General features: G+C 38.3%; 1 protein-coding gene across 3 annotated transcripts in view; it reads right to left on the bottom strand.

Moving 5' to 3' along the window:
- LOC117405378 (protein diaphanous homolog 3-like) overlaps positions 1–27,948 on the bottom strand; it is a 300,571-nt gene that overhangs the window by 53,485 nt on the left and 219,138 nt on the right. For 2 of the 3 annotated variants that reach the window (XM_059030274.1, XM_059030275.1), the window contains 5 exons: positions 25,009–25,132; positions 15,796–15,961; positions 10,037–10,175; positions 2,432–2,527; positions 1,871–1,930 (listed from right to left, as the gene is read on the bottom strand). In XM_059030274.1, the coding sequence (XP_058886257.1) occupies positions 1,871–1,930; positions 2,432–2,527; positions 10,037–10,175; positions 15,796–15,961; positions 25,009–25,132 (585 nt within the window). The remainder of the gene's footprint in view (positions 1–1,870; positions 1,931–2,431; positions 2,528–10,036; positions 10,176–15,795; positions 15,962–25,008; positions 25,133–27,948) is intronic. The other variant, XM_059030276.1, reaches the window with a different exon arrangement.

Genomic DNA, 27,948 nt, shown 5'->3' with positions numbered 1-27,948 from the left:
TTGCTACAAGGTTGTGTGTTAGAGTCTTCTCAATGACCGCATGAAGCATGTGAAGCTAGTGATCTAATATAAACACCGCTCAAATAATCGGAGATCTCCAATACGCGCCAGGTCTGCTGGCAAATATTGTAATTAAACGCCGTTTAATTGAAGTTTTACGGTATATGTAAGCAATAAGATCCGGCACAGAGGGCATTACACCACCCTTTGTCGTATAATGCCTGGTAATGCCCGATGTGGCGGGTCTTATTGCTTATATACTTCAATGTTACAGCACAATTAACTATCATTTTTATTGATTTAAATCTTTAGGTTTTCCTTTTTTTTCCACGCATCCTGCCACCTAAGCACTCTAAAATGAACTTTCTATAAATAGTCCTCCATAACAACAATATTCCCTATAAAATGTGTACAAAACAGCGTTTTTAAAACCACACACTTATTTCAAAACAGAGAACCAAAGATTTTGAAAAAAAGATTTATTATTATTATTATTATTTTTATTATTATTAGTGCGGTTATTAAAAATGCTTCCGTGAAAATAAACTGAGGACAAAGAAAGAAAGATCGGGAAAAAAAAATTGTGCAATTGTAATAATAATAATAATAATAATAATAATAATAATAATAATAATACCTTGGTAATTGATTTGAATATTTCCAAGCAGTTATTAAAAATGCTTCTGGGAAAGTTGCCTAGTACTTGGACAGCAGAAGCAGTGTGCTCTTCGGAAGAGCCTGATGAAGAAACCGGTTCAGTTTGTCCGACAGTACTTCCCTCTGTACTACTTACAGCTACTGTAGACATCTCAGAGGTGCTCGTATTTTCCAGGATGTTTTGATTTAACCATTCCTCAATTGACATCTTATTATAAAGGTTGAAATTTACTTCATTTTGTTAATAGCTGATGGAGTGATCTTGTTTGATTTGTTTTTGTGATGCGGTTACAAAGATTCTAAGGGCATATATCAGGGATTATATCCCTCTAGCTCAACCGTATTTAGAATGCATGGAATCTTTCCATTGAAGAATATAGAAGAATTACATACATTTTTATTTTTATTATTTTTTATCTTTTTTTATTAATGCTTTAAGATTTAAATTATTTGAGGGATTGAAGATATTTCAAATTATAAAGGCAACAGCTTTTTTTTGTCTGGATGAACAAACTTACCATGAAAAGGACTTTAAAACCTGCATTCATATTTAATTTGAAACAGCTCAATGCTGAACAGCAGCAGAAAGTCCAGTTCAATATCATCAGTTCCTGACACTCTGTCACCCGGCAAACTGGGGATAATATATCTATTGTTATGTAGCAAGTTGCTACAGTTTCTTTTTTAACTGCAATTATAGTTCTGTAACTCTGGATGTACCTAACCTGCTAAATCATTCAATTAAAAAAGAAGAGCAGTCAATGCACTTGTTACACTGATGTGAATCACCTCCTGTATGAAATTCCCATTCTGCAGTACATGTTGATGCACGCTACTTGAAAAGTAAATTATTCCCTGGCTGATGATAATATGGGCAGGCAATTGCAGTCAGCTTTGAGGAATTTATGCACCACATTCAACAAACAGGAACCAAAAAAAAATCATCTTTCGTCTCACAGGGTGTGCAAATTGAGACCACCATTTGGGAGGTAACAATAATTTCCGAAGGGCAAAGTACACTCACTCAATGCATATATGAAAATGGAAAAGATGCTGAAAAACTAAAAAACAATAAGCAGCTCAGGTATGATAGAGGTATATATAGAAAGCATGCATATTTAAATAAATAAATTATATATATATATATATATATATATATATATATATATATATATATATATATATATATATATATATATATATATATATTTACCATGGTTACAAGACTTCATAACAGGCCTCTGAGAAATTGGACTGAGACTATGACGGGCATCTGTAAAAGTCATGAAACAAAACACTCAATGTGAACAGTGTGAAAGCTGAGGAAGTGCTATTTATTTATTTATATTTCTTTTACAAGGAGTGCACTGTCCTTTCAGATAGATATGTTTTGTGGCAGCTGAATGCAGTGACAGAAGGAATAAAACATTTACTTCTTTGGGGAGTTTCAACTTCCCATATAATTACATTAATATACAGCTCACAGAGATAAGCTGCATATACTTCTATGGAGCAGTCTTGTCATTATAATAAAGCAACACAGACTTCAGTACATCGCTTCACAAACTGGTACTGACATCAGCCAACAGGAATGAGCGTCTTTCTGACATTTGTCATCATGAAGAAAAGATTAAGAATGCCCCCTGGCACTGCCATCCTTCCTCCCCTACAGCACATCATTCATTACGTAGCTTAACTTTTTGTTGGTCAAAAAGTTAAGAATTGCATTCCCCTGCTCCCAAGCAAGGTAACATAAAACAGGGACAGTATTCACCTTTAGGCCTGGGTGCGCGCTTCCTCCGGTCTCTGAATGCAGCACCTGACTGCAGGGCCTCCAGCAGACTATCCATCACTCCTGTCTCATCACTCTCTGTGGGGGGGGGGGGGGGGGGGGGGGCAAACAAAAAAAAATTAAAAACAGGATTGGGGGAATTCCATCAGCCCTGAGGGTTGCCATAGCAATGTCAAAGAATACAGGCATAAAAAGGCCACTATGTCATGACTAAAAACAGCAATTTTAAAACCAGACAAGCCTTTAACTTGCTCATAAATCAGCTTTACTTTTACTCTCTAATCAGTCTCGTTTTGTGGTTTCGTTGCCGTCCAATAAAACGGATCAAAGTTCAATTGATTCACCTCAGGCCATTGCTTTTTATAGTGAAAATGAACAATAACTCTCTGCCGAATATGCTTCCAATCACAACACCATTCTCATATTGGAACCGATAACAGGACCATTACGCTACTCATAAATCACCTTTCCCTTATTTGAGGATTGGTCATTCTTGGCATTTCTATTCCTGCACAAAACTTATGTTATTAGAAGTGACTTTAGTTACATAAACTACCACTTAAAGCATGCATGTGATACATCATTAAAGTGAAAAACATTAACTTGTTGTTTCAATATAGAATATAAAACAGTTTCAGGTTCTGATACTCTCAATAACTTGCAGTTAACAATTCTGTAAAGCAATATCACAATTGGGTATTCAGCATAACATACTGTAAGTAAAAATATAAGTGTGACATATGCACACAATAATGCATATGTAAAGACAGGTGGGAAGAGCATCTTTAACATATATTAGTCCCTAGCTCTATCAAGAGTAAAGTCACCTCATTCTGCAACACTTTTGATTCGAAGATCAACTGGATGGATAGTAAAAAATAGCAACTGTGATAGGCCATAGCTTGAGATCAGTTAGTGCTAATGTAGGTGACAGTATGTGATAGTTTGTATGTTTCTATACCTTGATGGTATCAATAACATAATTCATGCCTGACCCACAAGGTAAAATGTGAACATGTTTATGTAAGTTTCATTTTTCATAGGCCACTGATTGCCTAGGCCATTTGATAAAATTGCATTGGTTTCTTATAAACTCCTTTGTAGCAGAAAGGGTTTTTACTGGGTTTCCTGTATTCCAGGATCCCACCAGATGGTCACTGGAGTAACACAAGCATTAGCGATTGATAACTTCTGCATCATTGCTAAAATTGCCTTGAAAATATTGTTTGAAGTACGGAACAATATCCCCAGGAAAAATATAAATATAAATAGTTCCCCTTTCAGAGAAACAAGCTGCTAGAGCCTTTACCGAATACATCTAAACCAAAAAATGTATTGTTTTATTACACGGCACGTAATGTATTTTTTATGAAGCTGATCTGCAGAAATGTTTTTTGGTCCCATCAAACTAAAAACAAGACCGAAAGCTCAACTAATTCAACCAGGGCCATTTCAACAGCTTTGCTGAGCAGAGCATGCCACACATTAAAGACACATTAATAACCCGGGAGAATGTTAGTACATGTACGATAATGAGCTCCAGTACTAATGGACTGCAGTGTTGATTGAGCAATTGTCAGAAAAAATGAACAGTAGTCAGGTCTCAGGATCCCAGAAAAAAAGGTTAATATATTCTAGTATTTGTGGCATTTTTCAACACGGTTCTCCCTTTCACATCATTGTACTTACACAGATGACGAGGCCACTGTGAATGCAATCAATCATTGTTTCAGGGCTCTCAGAGGCTAGTATTTACACAACTGGCATTTTGTAGACAAAAATACCAAATCACAGAAAAAAGGTTTTATCTAAAAGGAATCACCTGTGAATAGCAAAAAAACACCATTGACATTTATTAGCTGCTCTTCATGTTAAATAGGATACACCTCCCCAAGAGACCCAATGCAATCTTCAGGAATCAAATTATCTAAATACAGCATATATATATATTATTTATTTCTTAGCAGACGCTCTTATCCAGGGCGACTTACAATTGTTACAAGATATCACATTATACATTATTTCACATTATACAGATATCACATTATTTTTACATACAATTACCCATTTATACAGTTGGGTTTTTACTGGAGCAATCTAGGTAAAGTACCTTGCTCAAGGGTACAACAGCAGTGTCCCCCACTGGGGATTGAACCCACAACCCTCCAGTCAAGAGTCCAGAGCCCTAACTACTACTCCACACTGCTGCCCCAATATATATATATATATATATATATATATATATATATATATATATATATATATATATATATATATATATAGCGCCACTATAGGTAGGGTTGAGTAGGCAGTTTAATGTTAAACCCCAATTTCTGTACTTTAATAACTTTGACCCCATTCAATGTATTTGCATGAAAATTTGGATCTCTGTGGGCCATTTCATTCTGCTCGGATATGCAAATTACGAGATCCAGATAGTGAAAACATTTTAAAAATCACCATCACAGTTGCGATGTATATGTTGTGCTGTAATACCAGTATATTCTGTATTCTCCAATGCTTTAGGACTATGTTGATAGATAGCACACCCATGCGTTCTGTAAATAGCCATCCTTATGCAGTGCGCCTTCCTCAACAACCTCCCAGTAGATCTCTAGGGAGCACTTAGAGGTAATACACCTAGTGGACCATGATGATTGATGTATCTTGTGTTATCTGGAGAGAGCTGTATGTTGTTCACCTCAACTGATGATGGCTGTCTGTGGTTGCTTGTGTTGCCTTTCCCCTTCCACTGCTTGTAAGGGGGTGGGAGGGAATGCAGAATTAGGTTTAAAAACACTAACATCACATTTCGCTACTTTTGTCATTTTAATATCAACCCTAACTGATGCATTATATATATATATATATATATATATATATATATATATATATATATATATATATATATATATATATATATATAAACACACACACACACACATACACTGATGCACAATGAAAACACAACAGTCTTAAGTTTTACATCATTCCTTGGGATAACAATATACTGAGCTCAAGTCATGTGATTTCATAAAAACACCAGGTGCTCAGTGTTTGGTATTTGAGTTAAAATTGCCAAAATGAGTTGATTAAGAATCTGTATAAATAGCCATTCGAAAAGACATGATTTTAATTAACGCAAGAATAGCGAAAGATACGACCATGCCCCGCTTGAGTAATGAAGATCGTCTGGTTGCTCTCGACATGATTGAAGACAGCCTGTCTGTGAGAGAAGTTGCCCAGAGAATGAGATGTTCTGCTTCAACAATCAGCTGACTAGTCCAAAGAAACCAGGAAACCGGCTCTGTGAGAGACAGGCCACGTCCTGGAAAGCAGAGGGTCACCACACCGGCCCAGGACAGTCACATCCGACTGATCCATCTGCGTAATCTCTTTCAGACTGCAGTGGTTACAGCACAAGAAATTCCAGGAAGAAATAAACCACGCATCAGCAGAATGGTTTGATATCTATGTTTAAAATATTTGATTAAATCCATTAGACCTGAGTGTTGCATTTCTTTTGTGCATCCATCCATCTATCTATCCATCCATTTTTATTTATTTATTTATTTATTTACTATACTGCTCAAGCTGTACATTTTAATTTACTTGTGAAGATCGGGAGATTAAAATTAACCACCTTTTAGAAAACACATACAGCACACATCCTTGACATTACACATGGCCTTTTCCCCCCACTCTTCATGGATTTAAGTTTGACCCTTTTCAATAAAGCCGCTTTGTAATCCACCAGCCTTTCTGACAAATGTGAATGGATTAAAAAAATAAAAAAATTGCACTTTAGTGATAATTATTTTATTTACCAACCTCCATTAAAAGATGTCCTTGCAGTATTCGATATGGTTTGAATGTCTAAGACAGTGTGATATTATTACTGAGCTGCAGAGCTGTTTTAGTATAGCTTGACACAGATTGCTTTTGCTGTACCTTTGAAATAAGTGCCATGAAACAACTGCTGACAGGCTGCTTTACTCTGTGTTCAATGTGAGACACCATTCGGTGCAGAGGGTACGACTGGTGTGGAATCAAGGTAGCTGGATGCTGCTACTCCAATTGCTACTGCCATGGTATTTTAAATAGGTGAATGACCAGGTTTATAGTGTAGTGTACATTATTTTAAGAAATCAGGCTTTTGTAAGGGTTTTAAAAACACTTAGAAAATAAATGGAACCAATTCCAGGTAACTGTACAAAGCAATCCTGTTTATCTAAAGTGCCTGAATCCTGACTGCCGAGCAAACAGTATCAATTCCTCTAGTATTAGGATTGGTACAGTACAGGGGCTTTATACACTGGAGTCTGACATGCAATGAAAGGAATTTTATTTATTTTATTTATTGATTTTTAAAGACAAATTAGAAAACGAAAAGGAAACGCTTCCTAAAATATTACCTTTAAGTGAGGTCAGAACTATTGCACACTTGATATATTTGTGAGAAAAAGAGAAGGAGAAGCACAAACTTTACTCTACCTCATTCTGAAAACCAGGCTCTGTAAATAATGCCCTGATTAGAACAGCTTGTTTCGTAAATAGCATTCAGAGTGATGCGCACAGAACATGCCAAAATGATTGAGTTCTCAATTATATTACAATAAATTTGGTTGATGATATCGGTGTTGCAGAGTTCTTTAAAGTGATAAGATAATTGAAGAAAAATAATTGATTGGTGTGCTTTCCATCAAGTACATGAGTAGCATGATCAAATGAGTCACATGCAACTAATGGTATGTTTAGAACCGTCGGCCATTACTATATAGGCTACACTGTAAACACGTTTTTGTACAGGTGAGGCTTCTTCCAGGAATCGTAAAATTATCAGTAAAGTAAATAAACTGCCACTGTCACTATAATCCCTGGATATGTAACCTTTCACTTTACTTTATCTTTTTAGTGTCATGACTTTTCAGCAGACACAAAAAAAATAATTTTAAATAACTGACCAAATGTCTGCAATCAATCCATAAGGAATGTTAGACACCAGCTTTTAAATATTGAATATTACAATCTGATAAAATAAATAAATAAACGTGTTCTACATTTGAATGGGTACAATATCGAAAGGCAGAACCAGAATAAACGTTGCTAACCAGCCTTTTTAAAGTGTAAGCGCAGATAAAAAGTAATGATACAAATGCAGTAATTTATACAGGAATAAAAACAACAACAAACTATTTCTTTAAGAATTACAGACACCATTTACTTTAGGTATGTTTTTTGATGGAAAACAGCAATCTGTGCCCATGGGAAGTCCATAGCACGACCCAAAAGACTAACAAGTGAGCAAAACAGTGCATCACATGTTGGTGCCAATTCCCAACGGCTGTGATTCTGGGAGAGCTTGTGGCTGCTGGCCCTCCTCTGCCTTTAACGTGACAGAAGCAAGGCTGCTAAAGCAATTAGCAGAGTGTTCTGAATTCAGCTTTACAGAACGATCACCACAGAGAGGCACGACTTCATTAAATCCAGGGCAGCCATAAAAAGGTTATACCATGCTGAAAACTACTTGTGAAGAAAGCAGACTGTCATATATTGTACAGCATGAACCAGTGTGGGCGTGCGTGTGAGAGAGAAAGAAAGAGAAAAAGGATGGGGTTTTCAAAAGATACATTTAAAAGAGAAAAAAAAAAGAAAAAGGAAAACTAAAAACATACATGAATGTGACAGACTACCTAGGTAGTAATGAAGATTGCTGAGAATGAGGAATATGATTAGAACTAATTGCTGTGAAATAGATTTGAAATGGTATAGAACCAGGACTTCTATGAAGTGACAAGGTGGAAGCACAGGGTATAATCTTCCTTTGAAGATAACACCAGGGAACGATGCTTTGATGCTCACAGCTTTGCTCGTTCGATTTCTGTCTTTCCTAATTTCTGAAGCACCTTTGAGTGTGTGGGTTTCACTAAAGAGATGTGTACTGAACATTTTGCTTTTCAAATGAAAAAAAGAAAAAACTGACTCAAGCATACACACGATATACAAATAGAAAATGGATCTTAAACAGAACATGCTCATATGTGTTACCGTATACTGCCTGATGTACTCCATAAAGGTTACATAGAGGTTATACTCAAGTGCATATTATGATGCCTGAGGTAGTTCTTCTGTAGTAAAGTAAACTATAAACACTCAAACATTAAGATATAAAATAGAACTAAAATAATTTGAATTTCGTTTTTTGACAAGAATCCTGTAGGTGTCTTTTGTGTTCTCGCGCTTGTTGGATATTTAAAATAAAGCCATACCACTGTTACCTTCCACAATAGAGGGAGGACTGAAATAAAATCATTTTTGATGGCTACTTTTATGACATGGCACTTTCACCCCCCCCCCCCCCTAACCCCTGCATTTCTTTATAGACAACCAGGTTGTTAGAGAAAGAGAGAGGAACCACACATCTCCGTAGCAGTGGTGCGGATTCTTTTTAGCTTTAGATAACTCAGAAACACGGTTATTACAGATAATGATTACCGATAATATTGTTTCAGTGCTATCCTTAAATAAGGCTAAACAAATGATCAGTAAAATCATGGTTTGTACCAGGGTAGGACTGCAATCAGTACTCAGCCAGGTTTTATGCAGGTCATTAAGGATTACAGACCAATGAGAAGGTGTCTCCAGGTGAAAAGGGAAGTACGCAGAATGTAAACTAGTGGCCTGGCTTTTCTGCTAAATCCAATGCTAAAAGGATTTTGTAACCATACACAGAAGTATAAAGAACATCTAGTAAATACATCAAGCATGTGCACAGTAAACTATTAGCTGATGGCACTTTTGAACAGCCTTTGGCTTCCTTAAAATGGTTATAGTTAATGAAATTACACCATATATCTTGAAGCACTTCCATTAGGTACTGCATGTTGATCTTGTATGTGCAGTTTTGGAAGTAAAAAAACAGCATTTTTTTTTTTTTTTAATCTGTACAAATCTAGGGATGGAAATAAGCTTTAATTGTATAGTAGTTTGATCCTTTCTTGGGTTTACTACGAGTGCATTAAGACGCACCAGAATTTGTTACCGTTACTGTGGCTAATCAAGTATGTACTAAACCCTGGAATGGGTGAAACTGCTATGCAATTGGAGTCCATCCTTAAAATCTTGTATCAGTGTGGAGTAGTGGTTAGGGCTCTGGACGCTTGACCGGAGGGTCGTGGGTTCAGTCCCAGGTGGGAGACATTGCTGCTGTACCCTTGAGCAAGGTACTTTACCTAGATTGCTCCAGTAAAAACCCAACTGTATAAATGGGTAATTACATGTAAAAATAATGTGATATCTTGTAACAATTGTAAGTCGCCCTGGGTAAGGGCGTCTGCTAAGAAATAAATAATAATAATAATAATAATAATAATAATAATAATAATAATAATAATAATAATAGATAGGATTATGTTAATTAACATAATCCAAAAGGGATTTCTGTCAAAATATTTAATATACCTGAATTCTGGGAAACTAACTTCCTGTAAGTCTTGGTTTCTTATTTCGTCCCAAGCCAAGGTCTAATGGCCCTCAATAGGCTGAAACAAATGAAAGGAACTCGCTTTGAAACAATTAACTTCTCACCAGTGTTCATTTCCAGCAAACGCTGCTTCTTCTTCTGCTGCCTTTCCAGCTTCTCCCTTTCTGCCTTCTCTTTTGCGATTTTGACACGTCTCTGCTTCTCCTCTGCTTCTCTCCTTTTCACGTTCTCCTTCACTGCTTGCTACAGAATCAAAAGATAAAAAAGAGAAGTGGGCCAGATTAAATGGAGGAGAGGGATACTGGAACAAAGATCAGGGAGATGGCTTTGGCACTCTATTAGCAGCCTTTGACACCTATTTGGTGACACAGAGTACTCGGCTGAGGTACTGCATGCTCTTGTCATTGCGATTGCATACAAATGTTGGAACATGTACAACTTTTAAATGAATTACATATAAGTAAAGTCTTGTTTCACTCTTACCAGCTGGTGTCTTGCAAAAGTGTTGAAATCTCTTTGAGGTCGAGGCCCCCTGTGCCAACAGTGGCACCGACCCTTACTCAGTGACACTATTATTAGATAAGAACCTGAATTATCTTTTTTAATATCCAATCTGCCATCTGTGCAAGGTATAAAATGTTCATATTCTTCAATACAGCTCAGTGATTTGCTGACACATTAAATAGGGGGCAAGGATTTTATATAAATCAGAATACAAAATGAATTTAAGTAGAATAACTATTACATAACATTATGAAAAATGATCACATGTTCTTCCAATGCTTGGTGTAACTTTTTTGTGGTTCCTAGTAAAAGCATGAAGCTCAATTGTGTCTGTCTACAATCTGCTGATCACTAATCTTGAGGCCAACGCCAACGCCAACGCAGTCCTCGGCAGCTTACAAGCAAACCCGCAGGCGCCCGGCCAGACCACAGGGGTCGCTGCTGTGCGGTGAGATGAGGACACCCTGGCTGACCTAACCTTCCCTCCCGCCGGGCGGCGTTCGGCCTTCTTGTATGCCGCCCCTTGGGAGCTCCTGTCCTCGGTTGGCAAAGGAATAGCCTAGACTCGAACTGGCGAAGTCCAAACTATAGGGCACATTCTGTACTCTAAACTGGATGCTTTTACTGGATGTGCCACTCGAGCCCCCCTGTATGGTGTACTTTTAAACAGAACATAGGTTCAAATGTTACTAATAGATTAGTATATATTTATTCATTTATTTTATTTTTTTACATTTCCGTTCTAATGTTTGCTATCATTCTGACTGGTTCTGGTTTGCTCCAATATTGAATCATTACGATTCTCTATATCTCCTTTTACCTGGCTTGGCACTTGCTTTGAAACGGGCTTGAGATCCCAAGAACCTGCTCTGTACAGCCTTGCTCATTTCATTCAAATCACATGACACATGACCTTTCCACTGTGCCAGACCTGCAGCATGTCTGAGAGCTGTAACATTCCATGCCACATGTCCTGACTAGAAATCAGAGAGCACCATTGACCTCAGTGGATCAAAGTATTTCTGAAAAACATATCCAATAGTTCTCCATGCTTCAGACAATAAATTGCTAGTTAAAAGTAAAAGATGGAGCCTCAACACAAACTTTAAAAGGTAAAAAATATTTTGTTCCAAAAGGTTTGTGTGTTTTTAATTGTGTGTTCACTTTGTGAGCGGTTAAAATAACAGACAGACAGACACTGTATACATAGTCTAAACACATACAGTGGAAGGTGCCGGATAGCATTTTGTTTTATATGAACCTGTTTATTGTCACAAGACTGAAGTGTCCACATCACATTATAATGGGAGTCAACAGGAATGAACCCAATAATGTCAAAAAGCATATGCAATAGTGCCACTCCACTTAATATCACTTAATGACTTCCAGCTATAATTAATTTGTACCCTATTTATTATCATTACATTGAACTTAACTAAACCTTCCTTGATCCTGTAGCAATTAACCATGTGCTGCTTTGGTTGTCCCATAACCAATCATTGCTGTATCTAAAAACAAATCAAAATGACTGTTTTGGGGGGCTCCCGAGTGGCGCATTCAGTAAAAGCACTCGCTAGAGTGCAGGATGCGCTCCATAGCCTGGATGTCGCGAGTTCGAGTCCAGACTATTCCACAGTCGACCGTGGTCGGGAGCTTCCAGGGGGCGGCGCTCAATTGGCCAAGCGTCGCCCGGGGGGAGGGACGGTTAGGTCGGCCAGGGTATCCTCAGCTCACCGCGCACCAGCGACCCCTGTAGTCTGTCCGGGCGCCTATGGGCTTGCCTGTAAGCTGCCCAGAGCTGCGTTGTCCTCCGACGCTGTAGCTCTCAGGTGGCTGCACAGTGAGTTCGCAGTGTGTAAAGAAGCAGGCGGCTGACGGCACACACTTCGGAGGACAGCGTGTGTTCATCTTCGCCCCTCCCGAGTCAGCGCAGGGGTGGTAGCAGTGAGCTTGAGCATAATAAAATAATTGGGCATTTCAAATTGGGGAGAAAATAATAAAAACTAATTGGCAACAACTAAATTTATAAAAAAAAAAAAAAAAAAATGACTGTTTTGTGTTGTTTAGACTTTACCAGTATTGAATGTGCAATACTGCATAGTGGAAAATAATTGACAGTTTAGATGCCATTAAACAAGTACAGTATAATCTGTCAATGTATTTATAATGCATGTTTCAGGGATGTCAGTGTCAAAATATACATCAAATTTACTTTATGAAGCTGTAATAAAATTGAAAGCTATACATTCCAGTATCTGAATATTTAGGACCCACTGTACTGTACATCGGTATCATTTACAGTTTGGATAAACAGATATAAAAAATCTAAACAGCTAGCATTTAAGAGATCAATTTAAGGTACAGAACACCACATCTGAATACACTGTGTAAGTATATTATATGGGAGTGAAATCAGGATATATTCTGAGGTTATAGTGCAAACTAAAATATGAGGATATTGCTGCTCTAGAAAGAGTGCAAAGAAGAGCAACCAGAATTATCCCAGGTTTAAAAGGCATGTCGTATGCAGACAGGCTAAAAGAACTGAATCTATTCAGTCTTGAACAAAGAAGACTACGCGGTGATCCAATTCAAGCATTCAAAATCCTAAAAGGTATAGACAATGTTGACCCAGGGGACTTTTTTGACCTGAAAAAAGAAACAAGGACCAGGGGTCAAAAATGGAGATTAGATAAAGGGGCATTCAGAACAGAAAATAGGAGGCACTTTTTTACACAGAGAATTGTGAGGGTCTGGAACCAACTCCCCAGTAATGTTGTTGAAGCTGACACCCTGGGATCCTTCAAGAAGCTGCTTGATGAGATTCTGGGATCAATAAGCTACTAACAACCAAACGAGCAAGATGGGCTGAATGGCCTCCTCTCGTTTGTAAACTTTCTTATGTTCTTATGTCACATGACTGTATTTTAACAAATCGTAAGACAGATTTTAAAACGTATATATGTGTGTGTATGTACAATGTATATGATGTACTTGTAATGTATGTATGTATGTATGCACTTTTCTTTAGGGAACTCTTCTGTGAACTGATACAAAGTGGGTACAACGGCATACGAATACTACATATATAATTTATGGGGCTGATTCAGAAAAAAAGAAAGAAAATGGTAGCAGTGTTACTAATGTCATACTAGTATCGGTGTAATAAGATCATGTATTTTTCATATTTTTTGATCTGCGTATTTTGTATTTTTTTCACACATCCAGTGTGTTCTGAATCAGATTAGATATGGAATACTGATCATATTTATAATGACTGCTGCTCCTGACTGTGCCCGTTTATTTGAAAACAAGGTGTCATAGGCCAACAACTATAACAAAACGTAACCCTGATTTGAAAACGGCGTTTTAACATATTTCACTTGGTTTCCATTTGTTTGCAGGAAATGGAAGTCAAAGGCTTGGTTGTTATTATTAATTGTTAACAAAACAATTCTGAAACCTCAGAACTTTTATCCACCAATCAGGAAGCACAACCACACAACAGAACACAGAACATTCGACGCACGATAACATTGCAGACGCTCGATAACTTTCCCGATGTAGTCATTTACCAGGTAGTAATGCCCTTTAATCAGGGTATTATTGCTACCTAAGAAGTGCTTCCATAGAAGCTAATATGGCAATTAAGAAATAACCCACGACAGGGTGTGCAGTTAGACAATTCTTACCGCACAACCTGGAGTCGGTTATTACGCTTATAAAATGGCTACATTTTTTTTTGTGAAAATAATTATACAAACTAGATTTTCTTAAGGAAAAAATTGAAATGTATTATGTATCCTTCCACTGAAAAAAAATTGTCCCTGAAAACATATATTTTGTACTTTTTTATTTGCCACAAACATTACATTGAACATTCCCATTTATAGTATAATTTTCTAGATAAAATGGCATTTGGGAATTGAAACAGACTGATTTCCCACATCTGAGGGAGGATTCACGGAACTGCCAAACACTGCACTGGCATTTGACATCAAGGGAGGAGCTTCCGAATGTTTTTTTTTTTGTGTGTGTGTGTGTGCAGGAAATGATCCTACTCAGGTTTTGCGGTGTTCAAGAGAAGCTGACCAATAATTTCAGAGGCTGTTTTCACATTGATGGCCGGTAAACAGCGTAATTTCCCTAGATTGCAAACCAGCATTAGATGATATGTGGACTAAATGACTTCCATGTCAGTTTGCGCAGTGCTGCAGTCCTTCCTGTCCGCGGCGAGAATTCTATGCTGAACCCGACCTTGTTTAGAAGCCCAACAGTTGTGTCAGAAGAGAGCAGGAGAGATTTTGTTTTAAATGTTTCTGAAATCGGAGGGTAGTGGCGAGATGTATCTGGTGTGTCTAATTTAAACATTGCATACTCACTAGTTAGTTTAATAAGTAGATACTGCTGCTGCATATATATTACATGCTGAGTGAGACTTGAGTTGTGATTTCTAAGATGGCTTTTGAATAAAGTGTTACTGCTCAAAAGTTTTTTGTTCTGACTAAATACCACAGTATATTTGCCACTGTTTCTGTAATTGTTAGTGACAGAGATGAAAAAACAGATTGATGGGTGATTTAAATGCTGTTTCAGTTGTGTATGACATTTTTACCTACAGAAACACAGTTTAGATAATTGTTACTATTAAGGTGTAGTAATATTAATATATCAGGTAAGTAAGTTGGTCTATGATGTCAATCGTGCGGTAAGACGATTCTTACCTCGTGGTCATGTGATCTTGTTAAGCCAATCACAGCACTTAATTTATCCAAGCCATTTTATAAAATCCACTTATCTAAGGTGTGCCAAGACCATTTGTGTAGTAATCCACATCCGATTTATAGTATAAAACAAGCGGTCTGTCCATCTCTCTTCAGCAGAGAACAAGCTAGTGCATCCATAAATGTGTTTTTTTGTTGTTGTTGCAAATACTCTGGCTGGCTTCCCAGCATGCTAAAAAAAAGCCAAGTCAAAACTAGGCAAGGGTGAGAACTATATTTTAATTAGCTTAAAGAGAGTCTGGATATCACAAAGAACAATACTTCAAATCCCTTCTGAGCGGCAAGCTCTTATATGGCAATTTACACGACACTACCAATTTTGATCAAGAAGGACACACTGTGAAACTGTTGTATTGCAGTGTACTGGACATTGCACAACTGCTGCCACTTATAAATAGACATACCAAAACCAGCTTTTGTTAACAGAACAAACTAAAGTCCTACTACAAATTCGAAGACTACTACATTTGTGAGATAATTACTGCAATAATTTGCTTTGAATGTAAATCGCTGGAAGAGTTGCAGGCAGCAGAGTTACATGATTTGTATTAAGAAGAACAAAACCACAGACTTACCATAAACATAGATCTGAAGTTGCTCATGTCGGTGAATAACTCTTCAGCTGACGTCTTCTTTGAGTCAATGACGTAAAACTCCACCAAGTTCTGGTAAAACGTACTCATGTTATTATGCATAATAACCAGCTTCTGATACTGCTCCCTGGCCTGCTTGGAGAAGCTGTAAGTCACTGTTAAGGACACTAAGATACATTATGCAGATCTGTTCACATATACTGTAGTGTGGAGTCCAGCCTTAATTAAAACAGTCCCCACAGACACCAAAGGGGCTTAACAGTTGTGGCTGGCTATTCAAGGGGCCTCATATTTACATGCATTGGGTAAAATAAATAAATAAATAAATAAATAAATAAATAAATAAAATAAAATAAAATAAATCTGTGATTAACTGGCTGGGAAGAATATATGATTGTTTTACTGTACATGAACTGACATGAAGAAAAGGACTTTTTAAAAATTAAAATATTTTGGGCTGTGTTCAAGAAAGGAAGTACAATAGGATTTGATTTTAATTGTAATGTTAACCGCTGGGTATGTCAACATGTCCAGAATATATGATAATTAAGACAAATGAGATGTAAAACATTAATTATGAAGACACAACAGCTACAAAGAGAAATCTGTGGAAAATGTCAAAATCGTAGTAGGATTATAAATATGTGCATTGAAGCATATCCAAGAACTGAACTCACTCAACCATGTTGATTAAACTGCAACTGATTCAAAATGGATTTACAGTGGGAAACGTAAATCAATTTCCCTACACTTCAGTAATCAAGCCTATAGTACTGTAGGCAAACATCTACTTCCCACAATATCAATCCCTACACCAGTATATTACACATCTAGACAACACACACAATGGTTATACAGTATGTAATTATTAGTATCACTATATGATCAAGCCACTCATCCTCAGATGTTTCCCTCTACACGATACTGTAACGACTAGTCAATTCATAAATATAATAGATAACAAAATATGCCTGTACCCTTAAGCAAAATTTCTGTGAAGGCTCATAAATAATTGTATCTGAAAGTAATTAATCTGTCTTAAACCAAACCCACTTTAAAATCCAATTTGACACTAGTTTAATCAAAACATATCAAAGCCGACCACATTTATTGTATTTATCATCCTAATATATTACCCGATTACACCCAGCAATTGAATGTGACTACTACTGAGAGACAGAGAGAGAGAGAGAGAGAGAGAGAGACACACACACAAACACCCCACAAAAACCCTGCATGCAGAGTTCTTCCTATTACAGTTTATTTGATAGTACCATTTGCAGTTTGACTTTTGAATGATGTGTAAATTGCATTCGACAGTACTGTTTGCAGTTTGGCTCTTGAATGATGTGCAATTTCTAAAGAAGCTCCACTACATGCAAAAGCAATCGCATCATAATGATCTAAAGTTAAGTGTGACATCCCATGTCAAATGCTTTGGTGAAATCAATGAAGCGCATTGAATAAATGTTGGTTCAAGCCTATTGCTTTCATCACAGGAAGGTTTAGTTTGGTGATCTATGGTTCCATTTTCTTGTTCTAAAACAAAATCTGCCGGCACTTTGGACATTAAATATTATATTTTACATTAAGCTGAACTTGCAAGTAAAGGATATTAATGTGGTAGATCGGTTTGTTTTTACTCTTTCAGGCATGTAAAGATGACTGAATGCGAGATCTGCGGTTGCATGGCAGGCATCATTAGGGATAATTAGTAATGTCCAGCCTCATAACACCAGTGGAATTACATTGACGATTACGGAATCAGAGACTGGGGAGTTACTGGAATTATTGTAATTGAAGTACCTTGATTTGAAATACAATGACAGTTGTCCTCTTTTTTTTGGAAGCTGTGCAATTTCTGATTACAAATATGTGCTAGTAGTCACATAATAAAGCTTGAATAAATATGTATTCCATCCTGTTGAGATTACAGTTAGTAACACAGTTCATGAATCCGGAGATGCATCATTTCACAGTGCCAATGCAGGCTACACACTTATGCAGTGCATGCACATCCAGTGAACCCAAACTTTGGTGATGTTAAGAACTACCGAAGTGTGCACGTTCTGTACTGTACAGGGCATCTCCACTATATGCCCTTCTCTAGAAAAACGTATTTTTAATAATACAAGCTAGATTACTCAGCCATGAATGAAAATAAAACGAATATGCAGCTCTAGTGAGACTGTACCATTAGCCTTGTGCAGCTCCACTGGGACAGCAGCACTTGGTGCTTCCCCTTGTTAGATCTTTTTCCATATTGGGTCATTCTGTGTCAAATCTACCAAAAAACAGATTTTGCTTATATTTTGTGTAGTAGAAGATACAGGTCAGGTATGAAACCATATCAAATATTCAAGCTCAATGATGACTTGCTGAGATACACCCTGTTTTGTAGGGGCCATTTTCAATTCTTTCATCCTGAAGCCTTTTTGTGCGGTCATTAAATCAGACAGAAAAGTAGGTAGACAGTAGCAGAGCAGTTAAATTATGAGCACACCTAAGCAATTAGAAAGTGATACCTCTTCTACTTTAGCAGGAACATGCACTTAATCACTGAAGAATTTGACAATTGTACAGTTTTTCAATTTTAAGGCCTCTAGCAACACAGAAATACTAAAGTGGTGGTATTGTGCATGAATTCTACAGAAGACCTACCTGGCTATCAGTACAGAAGAATTCATAGGCCTACTAACATTCTAAATATCATTTTTAGATCCTCAAAATCACTCAAAAAACAAGACATGTTTCAAGAATGACTACACCCCCTACAAAAGGGGGTGTATCAGCAAATCTTCACCATTGAGCTTAACTATTTGGCCTGGTTTCATAACTGACCTGTATCTTCCACTACTCAAAGTATAAGCAAAATCTAAATGTGGAGGTGGGCAACTCTGGTTGAGTTGACACGGAATGACCCTATTACATGGGTCTTTTCTTGAAGTCCTTTTTTTCTGCTGACACTGGGAACATTTTTGCTTACTCAAAAGCTGGCTCATATCGTTGACGGAAATACAGTGCAACGTTTTAGGAGTATAGTTTTAATTTACTTGTATTTGGTAGTGCTGGGACAACTATCCGAATAGTCTAACAAACATTTCTTGACATGTATTCGACAGACTAAAATCCATGTCTGTGTCTACCAGAAATGTAGTATTGGAAATGGAAAACAGTTACCATAATGTATTTTGCTGTGCACGGATTTACCACCATGCCAGAATTTGTGCAACATTTTCTAAAATGTTAAGTGAAAAGACAGCTCTGTTTGGTGTGTGGGAATCATCGCATCCTATGGTTTCTCATACCATTTCTATGCTGATGATGCTCAGATGCCCCCCTCCCTGACCCCACTATCCCCTCTCGTATCTCTACCTGTCTGTCTGCTATCTCCTCCTGGATGCACTCACATCACCTCAAACTCTCTAAACTGACCACCTTTTCTTCCCTTCCTCATCTTCCCCCTCTGATCTCTCTATCGCCATTCCTCTGGAATCAACCACGGTCTTTCCTCCTCCTCAGCCAAGAACCTCGGAGTAACCTTGGAGTCCTGCCTCTCCAACTCTAACCACATCTCCACTCTTGCACGCACCTGCCGATTCTTCCTGCGCAACATACGAATAATCCGACACTTCCTCACCAACTTCTCCACGCAACTCCTCGTCCAGGCCTGGTACTCTCCCGCCTAGACTACTGCAATGCCCTCCTGGCCGGCCTCCCTGCGTCCACCACCCGTCCGCTCCAGCTCATCCAGAACTCCACTGCTCCCGATCACCGCTCGCGTCTAGTTCAAGACTCTTGTACTTGTTTACTGATGCCTTGACCAGCCTGCATCCAGCTACCTCCAGACCCTCATCTCTACCTACACCCCCACCCGACCTCTCCGCTCCACCTGCACTAGAAGACTGGCTGTACCTCCTCTATGCTCCCCTGCCTCCAGAGCCCGCTCCTTCACCACCCTCGCCCCGCAGTGGTGGAAAGGCCTTCCTATGGATGTCAGGACTGCCCAGTCCCTGACCACATTCCGACGCCTCCTCAAGACACACCTCTTCAGACAACACCTGTAAAACTCAACTCTTCCCTTCTGGGCAATATAGCACTCTGCCTTAAATGCACTTTAACTTGCACTTATCTGCTCCCTATTTTACTGTATTTAACCCTTTGTGGTCCATTTATTCAGCGTGTCTCAGGCGAGTCAGGTCCAATTTATTTTCACACGCAGTTTATTTTAGACGCACTGTTTAAAGTATTTTTTTTCACAGTAAAACAGGTTTAAAAGACACCGCATATTTTCCACATACCTCTTCATAGTCGTGCATACTGATAAATCATCTCCTGATCACTCATTTTATCACCAAACTCCTCAATAATGCGATCCAAGTCATTATTTTATTACTATAACATCTCAAAAAGCTCTGCAAATGTCAGTGATATTCTTTGAGCGCTGGATGAGGAAGTAGCTATCTTGTTTGTTTATGGCCGTGTTATCTCTGTGGTGCCGGAGCTATGTGTATTGCTCAGATCCGCCCCTTTTTTTTCGGTTTCTCTCGCCTCCTATCGGTCTCACTTGGTCTGTGTTTTACGTCTTTTTGATGATGTCGGACAGGGTTCGACATCGGACCGGAAAGGGTTAATCCTGTACTTAACCTAATCTGTAGTATCTTGTATTTCACTTGCACTCATATCTAACTCTGATGTAACTATCAACACTGTTATCTGCTCTTGAACTGCCCCAATAGAACTGCCCCAAGCAAAGCCGTAACGCGGGGAATCTGACCAATGACAGACCCAAGAAGGAGGAAGAGAGCTTCATACGAGTCAGCTACCAAAGGCAAAAAAACTGAGGCCCGTCGGGAGAACTTCTTCGGTCATAAAACCAACAGACTATATCAGACAAACAAGTCTGAGTCTGCTGTAAGCCACAGTATCCAAAAGAGACTGTGCCCAGCTACCTGCGTGGCTAATGATTCAGCGAAGAGGACAGAGTGGACGGGCGCTGTCGGTGCTTGTGATTTACTGGTTCATCCTCCTGCGGTGAATAAAAACCGTATAGCATAAACGATCATTCAGTATCCTCTACAATGTACATCCCAGCACGAATATTCGGTAATACAAAGCTAGAGAACCTTGCTACTTGTAGTCCCAGCCATTCCCTACCTAATAAACTCTGGATGATGAGGGTGGGGGGGTACATTGAAATGAGAGTGAGTTTTAAAAGCACATTTTATAACAATGAATTAAGGTTTTTTTTCAGTGTACATAAAGTTGAATGTTTGCAAATGTTCAAAACAGGTATATAAAACACAAAACAAAAAAGCCCCTAGAAATTAAAAGGTTCTTAGGCTCTGGCAAGCCAATTACCTCATTTTGGTAATTGTAAACACAGGGCATTTAGAAATTAAAATAAAATAAAATATAAAAATACTTCAAAACTTTATCTTTGTTTTTTTATTTTATTTTTTATTTGGAATTCTATTTATTCTGGATTTAAATATTAGTAATGAAGAGTGTTTTAGGATTTTGTAAGTGCTATCAAACCTGGACTGAAATAGTCAACCTCAAAACTTTATAAAAATAACTATCAAAATAACAACAACTCAAGAAAGATTTAACAATGTTTTTTTATTTACATTTTTTACTACTCTGCAACTATCAAAACACAAAATGTTCTGTATAATAATTAATTAATTATTTAAACCTCAAAACCCATTTGCACAAACATACAGTAATGGGGGTGTCAGGTTTTGCTTATTGCTGGTGTTTCATTGTACCTACGTGAGTGACACAGTCATGACGCCCACCATGTTTCACTGAGAAGTCCGTCAGTCAGTATTCACAATAGACGTGAGATTGAGACACTCTGCTTCTTTTAATGAATAACCATTCTGTGGTAAATTCCTCTCTATTTCTGACAAGCCAACCTTGATCTTTTAGATGGAGCAGAGTGACATTTTTTTGTTTGATTTGTAATTCCTATTTTAATAAAGGATAATTAAGGCTGGGATTTTGTCACGGAAATTTGTTCAAGTCATGGAGGAAGGGGGCAATGGTGTGTGAAGTCACAGGGATGAAAATCCAACTTTTTGTTTGTTTGTTTGTTTGTTTGTTTTTTAAATACAATATACAGTACCTACACAAAATTAGTCTGTCTATAGACGTAGGACAAAGGGAAAATTAATCTAAATATTTATTATGGTTTTCACAACATCAGGTTCAAGTTTTAATCCTGTAAATAAATGTTATTTTGCTATAAAAAAAAAAGTTCATTTTACATAACATTTGGTGGGGTTGCTACAGGACAGCAAACAAAAACTTTTTACATACCTTTAAAAAAATAACGTTTGAAGTTCTGCTGTGGTACAGTTTGCAGTTATTTTACATTTTGGTTTGTTTGTTTACATATTATTCTGATACAACACGTTGTACATTTGATGCCTTTCTAGAGCGCCGGTCAATCCAAAGTACATTTTTGTATGGAGAAAACAATTATAGCAAGCGTTGGGAATCTCGTTTCCATGTTTTTCCAGAAATGGTAAACATCGCATTTCATTTCACTGACAATTTCATAGTAAACACAATATTCGCGCTGTGCTACACAGTTGTCTTCAAACAATAGAATGGCCTCAAACATTATTTCTCAGCTATGCTGAGATTCTTCACTTGATTTGAGTCAAAGACCCGACAGGCATTGAAAAATGTTAGCAAGGCGACATTTGCGCAGCTGTTTCTGAAGGACCCCTAGACTGGTTACTAAGCAACCCGTTTTAGAGCTTTTAGTATGTCAGTTAAAATGTCACAATAAAAACTGTCAGTGAAATAAAGTATTATTTAAGAACCATTACTTCCTTAAACAGGAAAACACACACATGGTCTTGAAATTAATATTTCATAAACGTTCAGGCAGTATCCATCATTTATTTATTGCTGTAGCAGAACCTCAAATAGTAGCTGCTATCATAACAGTTCTCTGTAGAATTTATAATTATTAAAAGTTCAGAATTTCGTACTTTATTTCCATCATTTTATAGTATGATTAGACTACATTGAGCCAGTTACGATAAACTTGTTCAGTGTAAAAAAAAAACACCTAATTGTCTCGCTGATATTGAGGATCTGTGCAATGAAATAAAAGACAGAGCTTTTGAAACCAAATTAGCTCAAAGTGCACTTTTAATTTTTAGATTTCACCTAATTATTTTCAGTTGTATATATGTGACTTTCCTTCTAACCCTAATTAAAATAAAATAAAGCTGAAAACTTCAAGGTGCTTTTAGGCTAATTGCCTTACATCTGTGGATATGGATAAAAAAAAAGGATACAGTTACATAATTACATATTTGGGGTGGGTTGATTCTGTACAAGATTATGAACTTTGTCTACAAGGAAGATAGCAATTGTTTGCACATAAGAATTACACAAGGATTGTGAATGCTAATGAGTTCATTAGAAGCCTGTTGCCTGTGATATTCAGGGACAGGATGTGGTAGCTCAGTAGGCTTGGATCTGTAATTGCACTGGGGATGACAAACTGTTTCCAGCAGAGCTCTGTCCTTCCTGTTTCTGATTTCCTGCTGGCCGCTCTAACAGTTTCATGGGTTAAACACATCAGCATCAGTCAGCTCCGTCTGTGGCAGGCTGAAGTGCAGACGGGATCACACATCCCAGCACTTTGCTGAAGCCTTAAGCTTTTCATCAGGCTCCCCTTGCTTAAGTAATTTATTGTACCTCAAGTGGCGTCCCCTAATTAGTGTGCTAGCCAGGCGCTAACAGAACCATATGCAAAACCACTGTTTCTAAATGAGTACCCGTCTGCTGGGACAAGAAATAGATACCTGGATCATTTGTGATGTTTCCTTTTTTAGATCAAAATTCTGGTAAATTAACAATATGCTTCACCCTCCCCTTTGTACTACTGAATTAAAACCGACTCAAAAAACGGCCAAAGGCCAGTCATATAATGACATCCCGTAATTCACAAGGCATCCACTGCAGGCCTATCCAAGCTACACCAATGTGCAATCTGATGTTTAAGTCTCAGTGCTACAGAGCTGGGACTAGACATTTTATACTGGAGATTGAAAGTTAGACTCATATTGCAAGACATACTGTATATTGATTAATGGACTGAAAATGTAAAATATATTGGCTTGTTTTTGAAGATATACTAGTTACATGACCACATATGGCAGGTCAATGTCATGGTCACCAACACATTTAGCATACAGTGTTTATATAACTCTTCAAATATGAAGTCACAAATAATGTCACAAAATTGATCGTTTGAGTTACGATACTCACATGACCACAAGGTGTCAGCCCACATGTCACTCAAAGTAAAGGGTGCCGTTAGATTTTCCCTGATGAGTTTCTATTAAATTGAACATCTGAAGTTGGCATATAAAATCGTTTATGCGATATCAGCTGTACCAGCAGTGGCAGTATGCTCCTCTCATGGGGATACTGAAAATATTGGTAAGGATTTAGAATACCGGTACCTGCAATTTGTTTGTAACACTAATCTAGACAGATCAGCTGTCAAAAAGAAAATACCAATAGTTTACCATTTTAAACCTAGTTTGTCAGGGAGAAAACAACAACAACAACAACAACAACAACAACAACAACAGGACAGATGCCTGTGTGGGGAGGGTGCTTGTCAATTTGTCAATCTAATCAGTAAAGAATCTCATGAACTTTTATGTCACTGTGACATTTGGAGAAATGTTAATCCACACTGGAGATAAGAGATCATCAGGCTCCAGGCAGCTAGTTCATGATATACTCTGTCTTGCATGTGTTTCCACAAATGGTTGTGATTACAGTCTAGGTACAACGGCCTGAAACCCACTTCAGTAAATTTTAACAAAAGCTTGAATATTTCACTGAAATGTAATCTGCAAATCCCCTTCTAAATCCCATTTGTAAAGGCGACACCTTACTGCAAAAAGAGTTGGAGACTGCAGGGTCAGTGTTTAATTTACAGCCATGTCTTGAGTAAGTCTGTTATAAATAATGTGCAGGTGTTCAGAAATGCTTTCAGAAGCTGACACTTAAGCTCTGTATGTCTGAGTGCCAGAGCTGAAGCTGCCTCAATATTAATATAAGGGGATATGCAAATGCATTCTTAATGTTAAATAAACCTATGGCTTAACTGACTGATGCTTGGTGACTGCTGTAACTGTCAGAAAGGATATGGACAGCTTTGTCACAAACTTGTCATGCATGTCCTCTGTAGGGGGAAAGGTCTCCAAATCCTTTTCAAGCTGTAGAAGCTGTCCTTCCATCTGCTTAAGGTTCTTCTCCAGGTTTTCTGCTGAGACTAAAATAAAAGATGAAGGCATTAAACCTTACGGCATTCTTGTTTCAGAATGCTGTAACTGTACAAAAGCACAAGCATAAATAAATAAATAAAATCAACTCTGAAGTACTGTATAAAAATAAGTTATTGTTGTGGTTTCTTGCTTTAAAATTACATTTTCAAATTGATTTTTTCCATTCTTAGTCTAAGTATTTCACAGTAAATTCTGCTTTATTTTTTCCCTTTCAACATGGACTTATTAGGATAGATAGAATTGTGCTGTCAAGCAAAGATAATTCTGTGGTACTGTCAAATCTCACACCCAGCTGTTGCTCCTTGGAACATTTTTGATCAAAAAGCAGTTTCTTTCAATCTTGCTGTGCATGAACATAACAGAACAGAAAAATGCTAAACTAGCCAAGCACAATGATACTGCTCGCTCTATCATCTTGCTTACCAATAAGCCACTGTTGTTATGAATCGCCTTTGCACTAACATTTTTTGTCTGAAACAGCTGTGCATGTAAAGTAATTACTGGAGATGCCATTGACATCAAAGAACGCTCTGCTGGCTCAAACACAAACAGGACACGATGCAAATGGTTCTAACAATGCAAAGACTTTACATTTCAAAACCATGGGGTGGCTATTATATTAAGTATGTATTTTTAATTAAAGGTATCAAATGTGTCATACAACAGATTGCTTTCATGCAGCAATCCGATTTTAAAAGGAAAGACACGCTTTAATTTTTTACAGTACTGTATGTCTTAAGTCAAGTCTAAGTTCCCATTATAGTCACAAAAATGGTTCACCAAGCTGCTGGTGCAGAAAGACTTTATAGCAACAGATGTAGTACTGCAATTTGGTTCTTTTCCCCGAGATGAGATAACAAATATCTGAGGCTCTGGGGACTGTCAAGTTAAGGGCATTTTTCAATGTAAGTTTACAAATGCATGACAGTAAGCAGACTAGCAGTACAGTGTTTTTAAAACTATCATCCGTGATGCTAGCACTTTTTCCCCCCATACATTTGACAGTGCATTTCTCAATTGCACTTGTCTAGCTACTACATCTCTGCATTTACTCTGCTAACTGCAACAGTGCGGGGTGGCCACCAGGGAAGTAACTGCAACAGCGCGGGGTGGCCACCAGGGAAGTAACAAGCAGCACGGGGTGGCCACCAGGGAAGTAACAAACAGCGCGGGGTGGCCACCAGGGAAGTAACAAACAGCACGGGGTGGCCACCAAGGAAGTAACAAACAGCGCGGGGTGGCCACTAGGGAAGTAACAAACAGCGCGGGGTGGCCACCAGGGAAGTAACAAACAGCACGGGGTGGCCACTAGGGAAGTAACAAACAGCACGGGGTGGCCACCAGGGAAGTAACAAACAGAGCGGGGTGGCCACCAAGGAAGTAACAAACAGAGCGGGGTGGCCACCAGGGAAGTAACAAACAGAGCGGGGTGGCCACCAAGGAAGTAACAAACAGAGCGGGGTGGCCACCAGGGAAGTAACAAACAGCGCGGGGTGGCCACCAGGGAAGTAACAAACAGCACGGGGTGGCCACTAGGGAAGTAACAAACAGCACGGGGTGGCCACTAGGGAAGTAACAAACAGAGCGGGGTGGCCACCAGGGAAGTAACAAACAGAGCGGGGTGGCCACCAGGGAAGTAACAAACAGAGCGGGGTGGCCACCAGGGAAGTAACAAACAGAGCGGGGTGGCCACCAGGGAAGTAACAAACAGAGCGGGGTGGCCACCAGGGAAGTAACAAACAGAGCGGGGTGGCCACCAAGGAAGTAACAAACAGCGCGGGGTGGCCACCAGGGAAGTAACAAACAGCGCGGGGTGGCCACCAGGGAAGTAACAAACAGCACGGGGTGGCCACCAGGGAAGTCCCACTTGCATTCAGCGAGCGTGTCGTCCACTGGGTTATTTAGTTACACTGCAGCTTACCCTTCAGCTCACCGCTATGGATTTACAAGTTTGATGTTTGAGTCAAGTGAGATGTTTAGCTGCAAGTGGTGGTGTGTGCCTAGTGCGAGGCATGGCATAGCCCCACTGGATAAAACAACAAAAGCCCTAATGTCTCTGCAGACACTTCACGCCGTAGCTGTCGCAGGTTTGACCTTTACTTTAAAACACTACATTTGATGACAAGTGGTCAAATATCTAGTCAAGCACAAACATGAACTCACCCTGCACTGTTTAACTACTACAGTTTAATACCAAATGAAAATGAGAGAAGAGAAACAGTATGTGGAAGAAATAGGGTACAACACAGAATCTTTTGTTATATCAATTTTATACTCCATCTATAAACCAAACCTTGAAACCAAAAAAACATATTTGTTCCAAAGTCATGCTGCACTCCAGGGTCCTTTCCTCTTTTGGGAACTAGCGATTTATGTATCATACATTATAACAGTGAATGCCTTTGTATTGTTCCTGTAATTTCTTATTTACACCAATTTCTTTTAAAACAGAAAAACAAGACAAAACACCACACTATATTACTTTTCATAAAAGAGTGAATACTTCAGAGACTAGAACTCACTATAGACTCACTGAAAACTGCCTTTCTGTCTAAGAAAGAAATTGAGACATCAAAGACTGCTGTGATTGTAGTACTGTGTATGTTCCTTCATCATAGCTTCATCATAGCCTGCTTATAGCATGATCGCAGCAGCTGCTTCTCACTTTGATTACCCTTCATCCAACGTAGGGACACGTGTCCAATATGGGACGACAACACAGCGAGTACAAAGCATCTGCGAGTATGTTTGAGTAATCGACAGCATGTTGTTTTAACACAACACGTTGTGTAGGTTCAGTTGA

The sequence above is a fragment of the Acipenser ruthenus genome, chromosome 9, assembly GCF_902713425.1.
Source record: "Acipenser ruthenus chromosome 9, fAciRut3.2 maternal haplotype, whole genome shotgun sequence".
NCBI lineage: Eukaryota > Metazoa > Chordata > Actinopteri > Acipenseriformes > Acipenseridae > Acipenser > Acipenser ruthenus.
The sequence above is the reverse complement of the archived record's forward strand: the minus strand, read 5'-3'. Positions and strand labels throughout refer to the sequence as shown.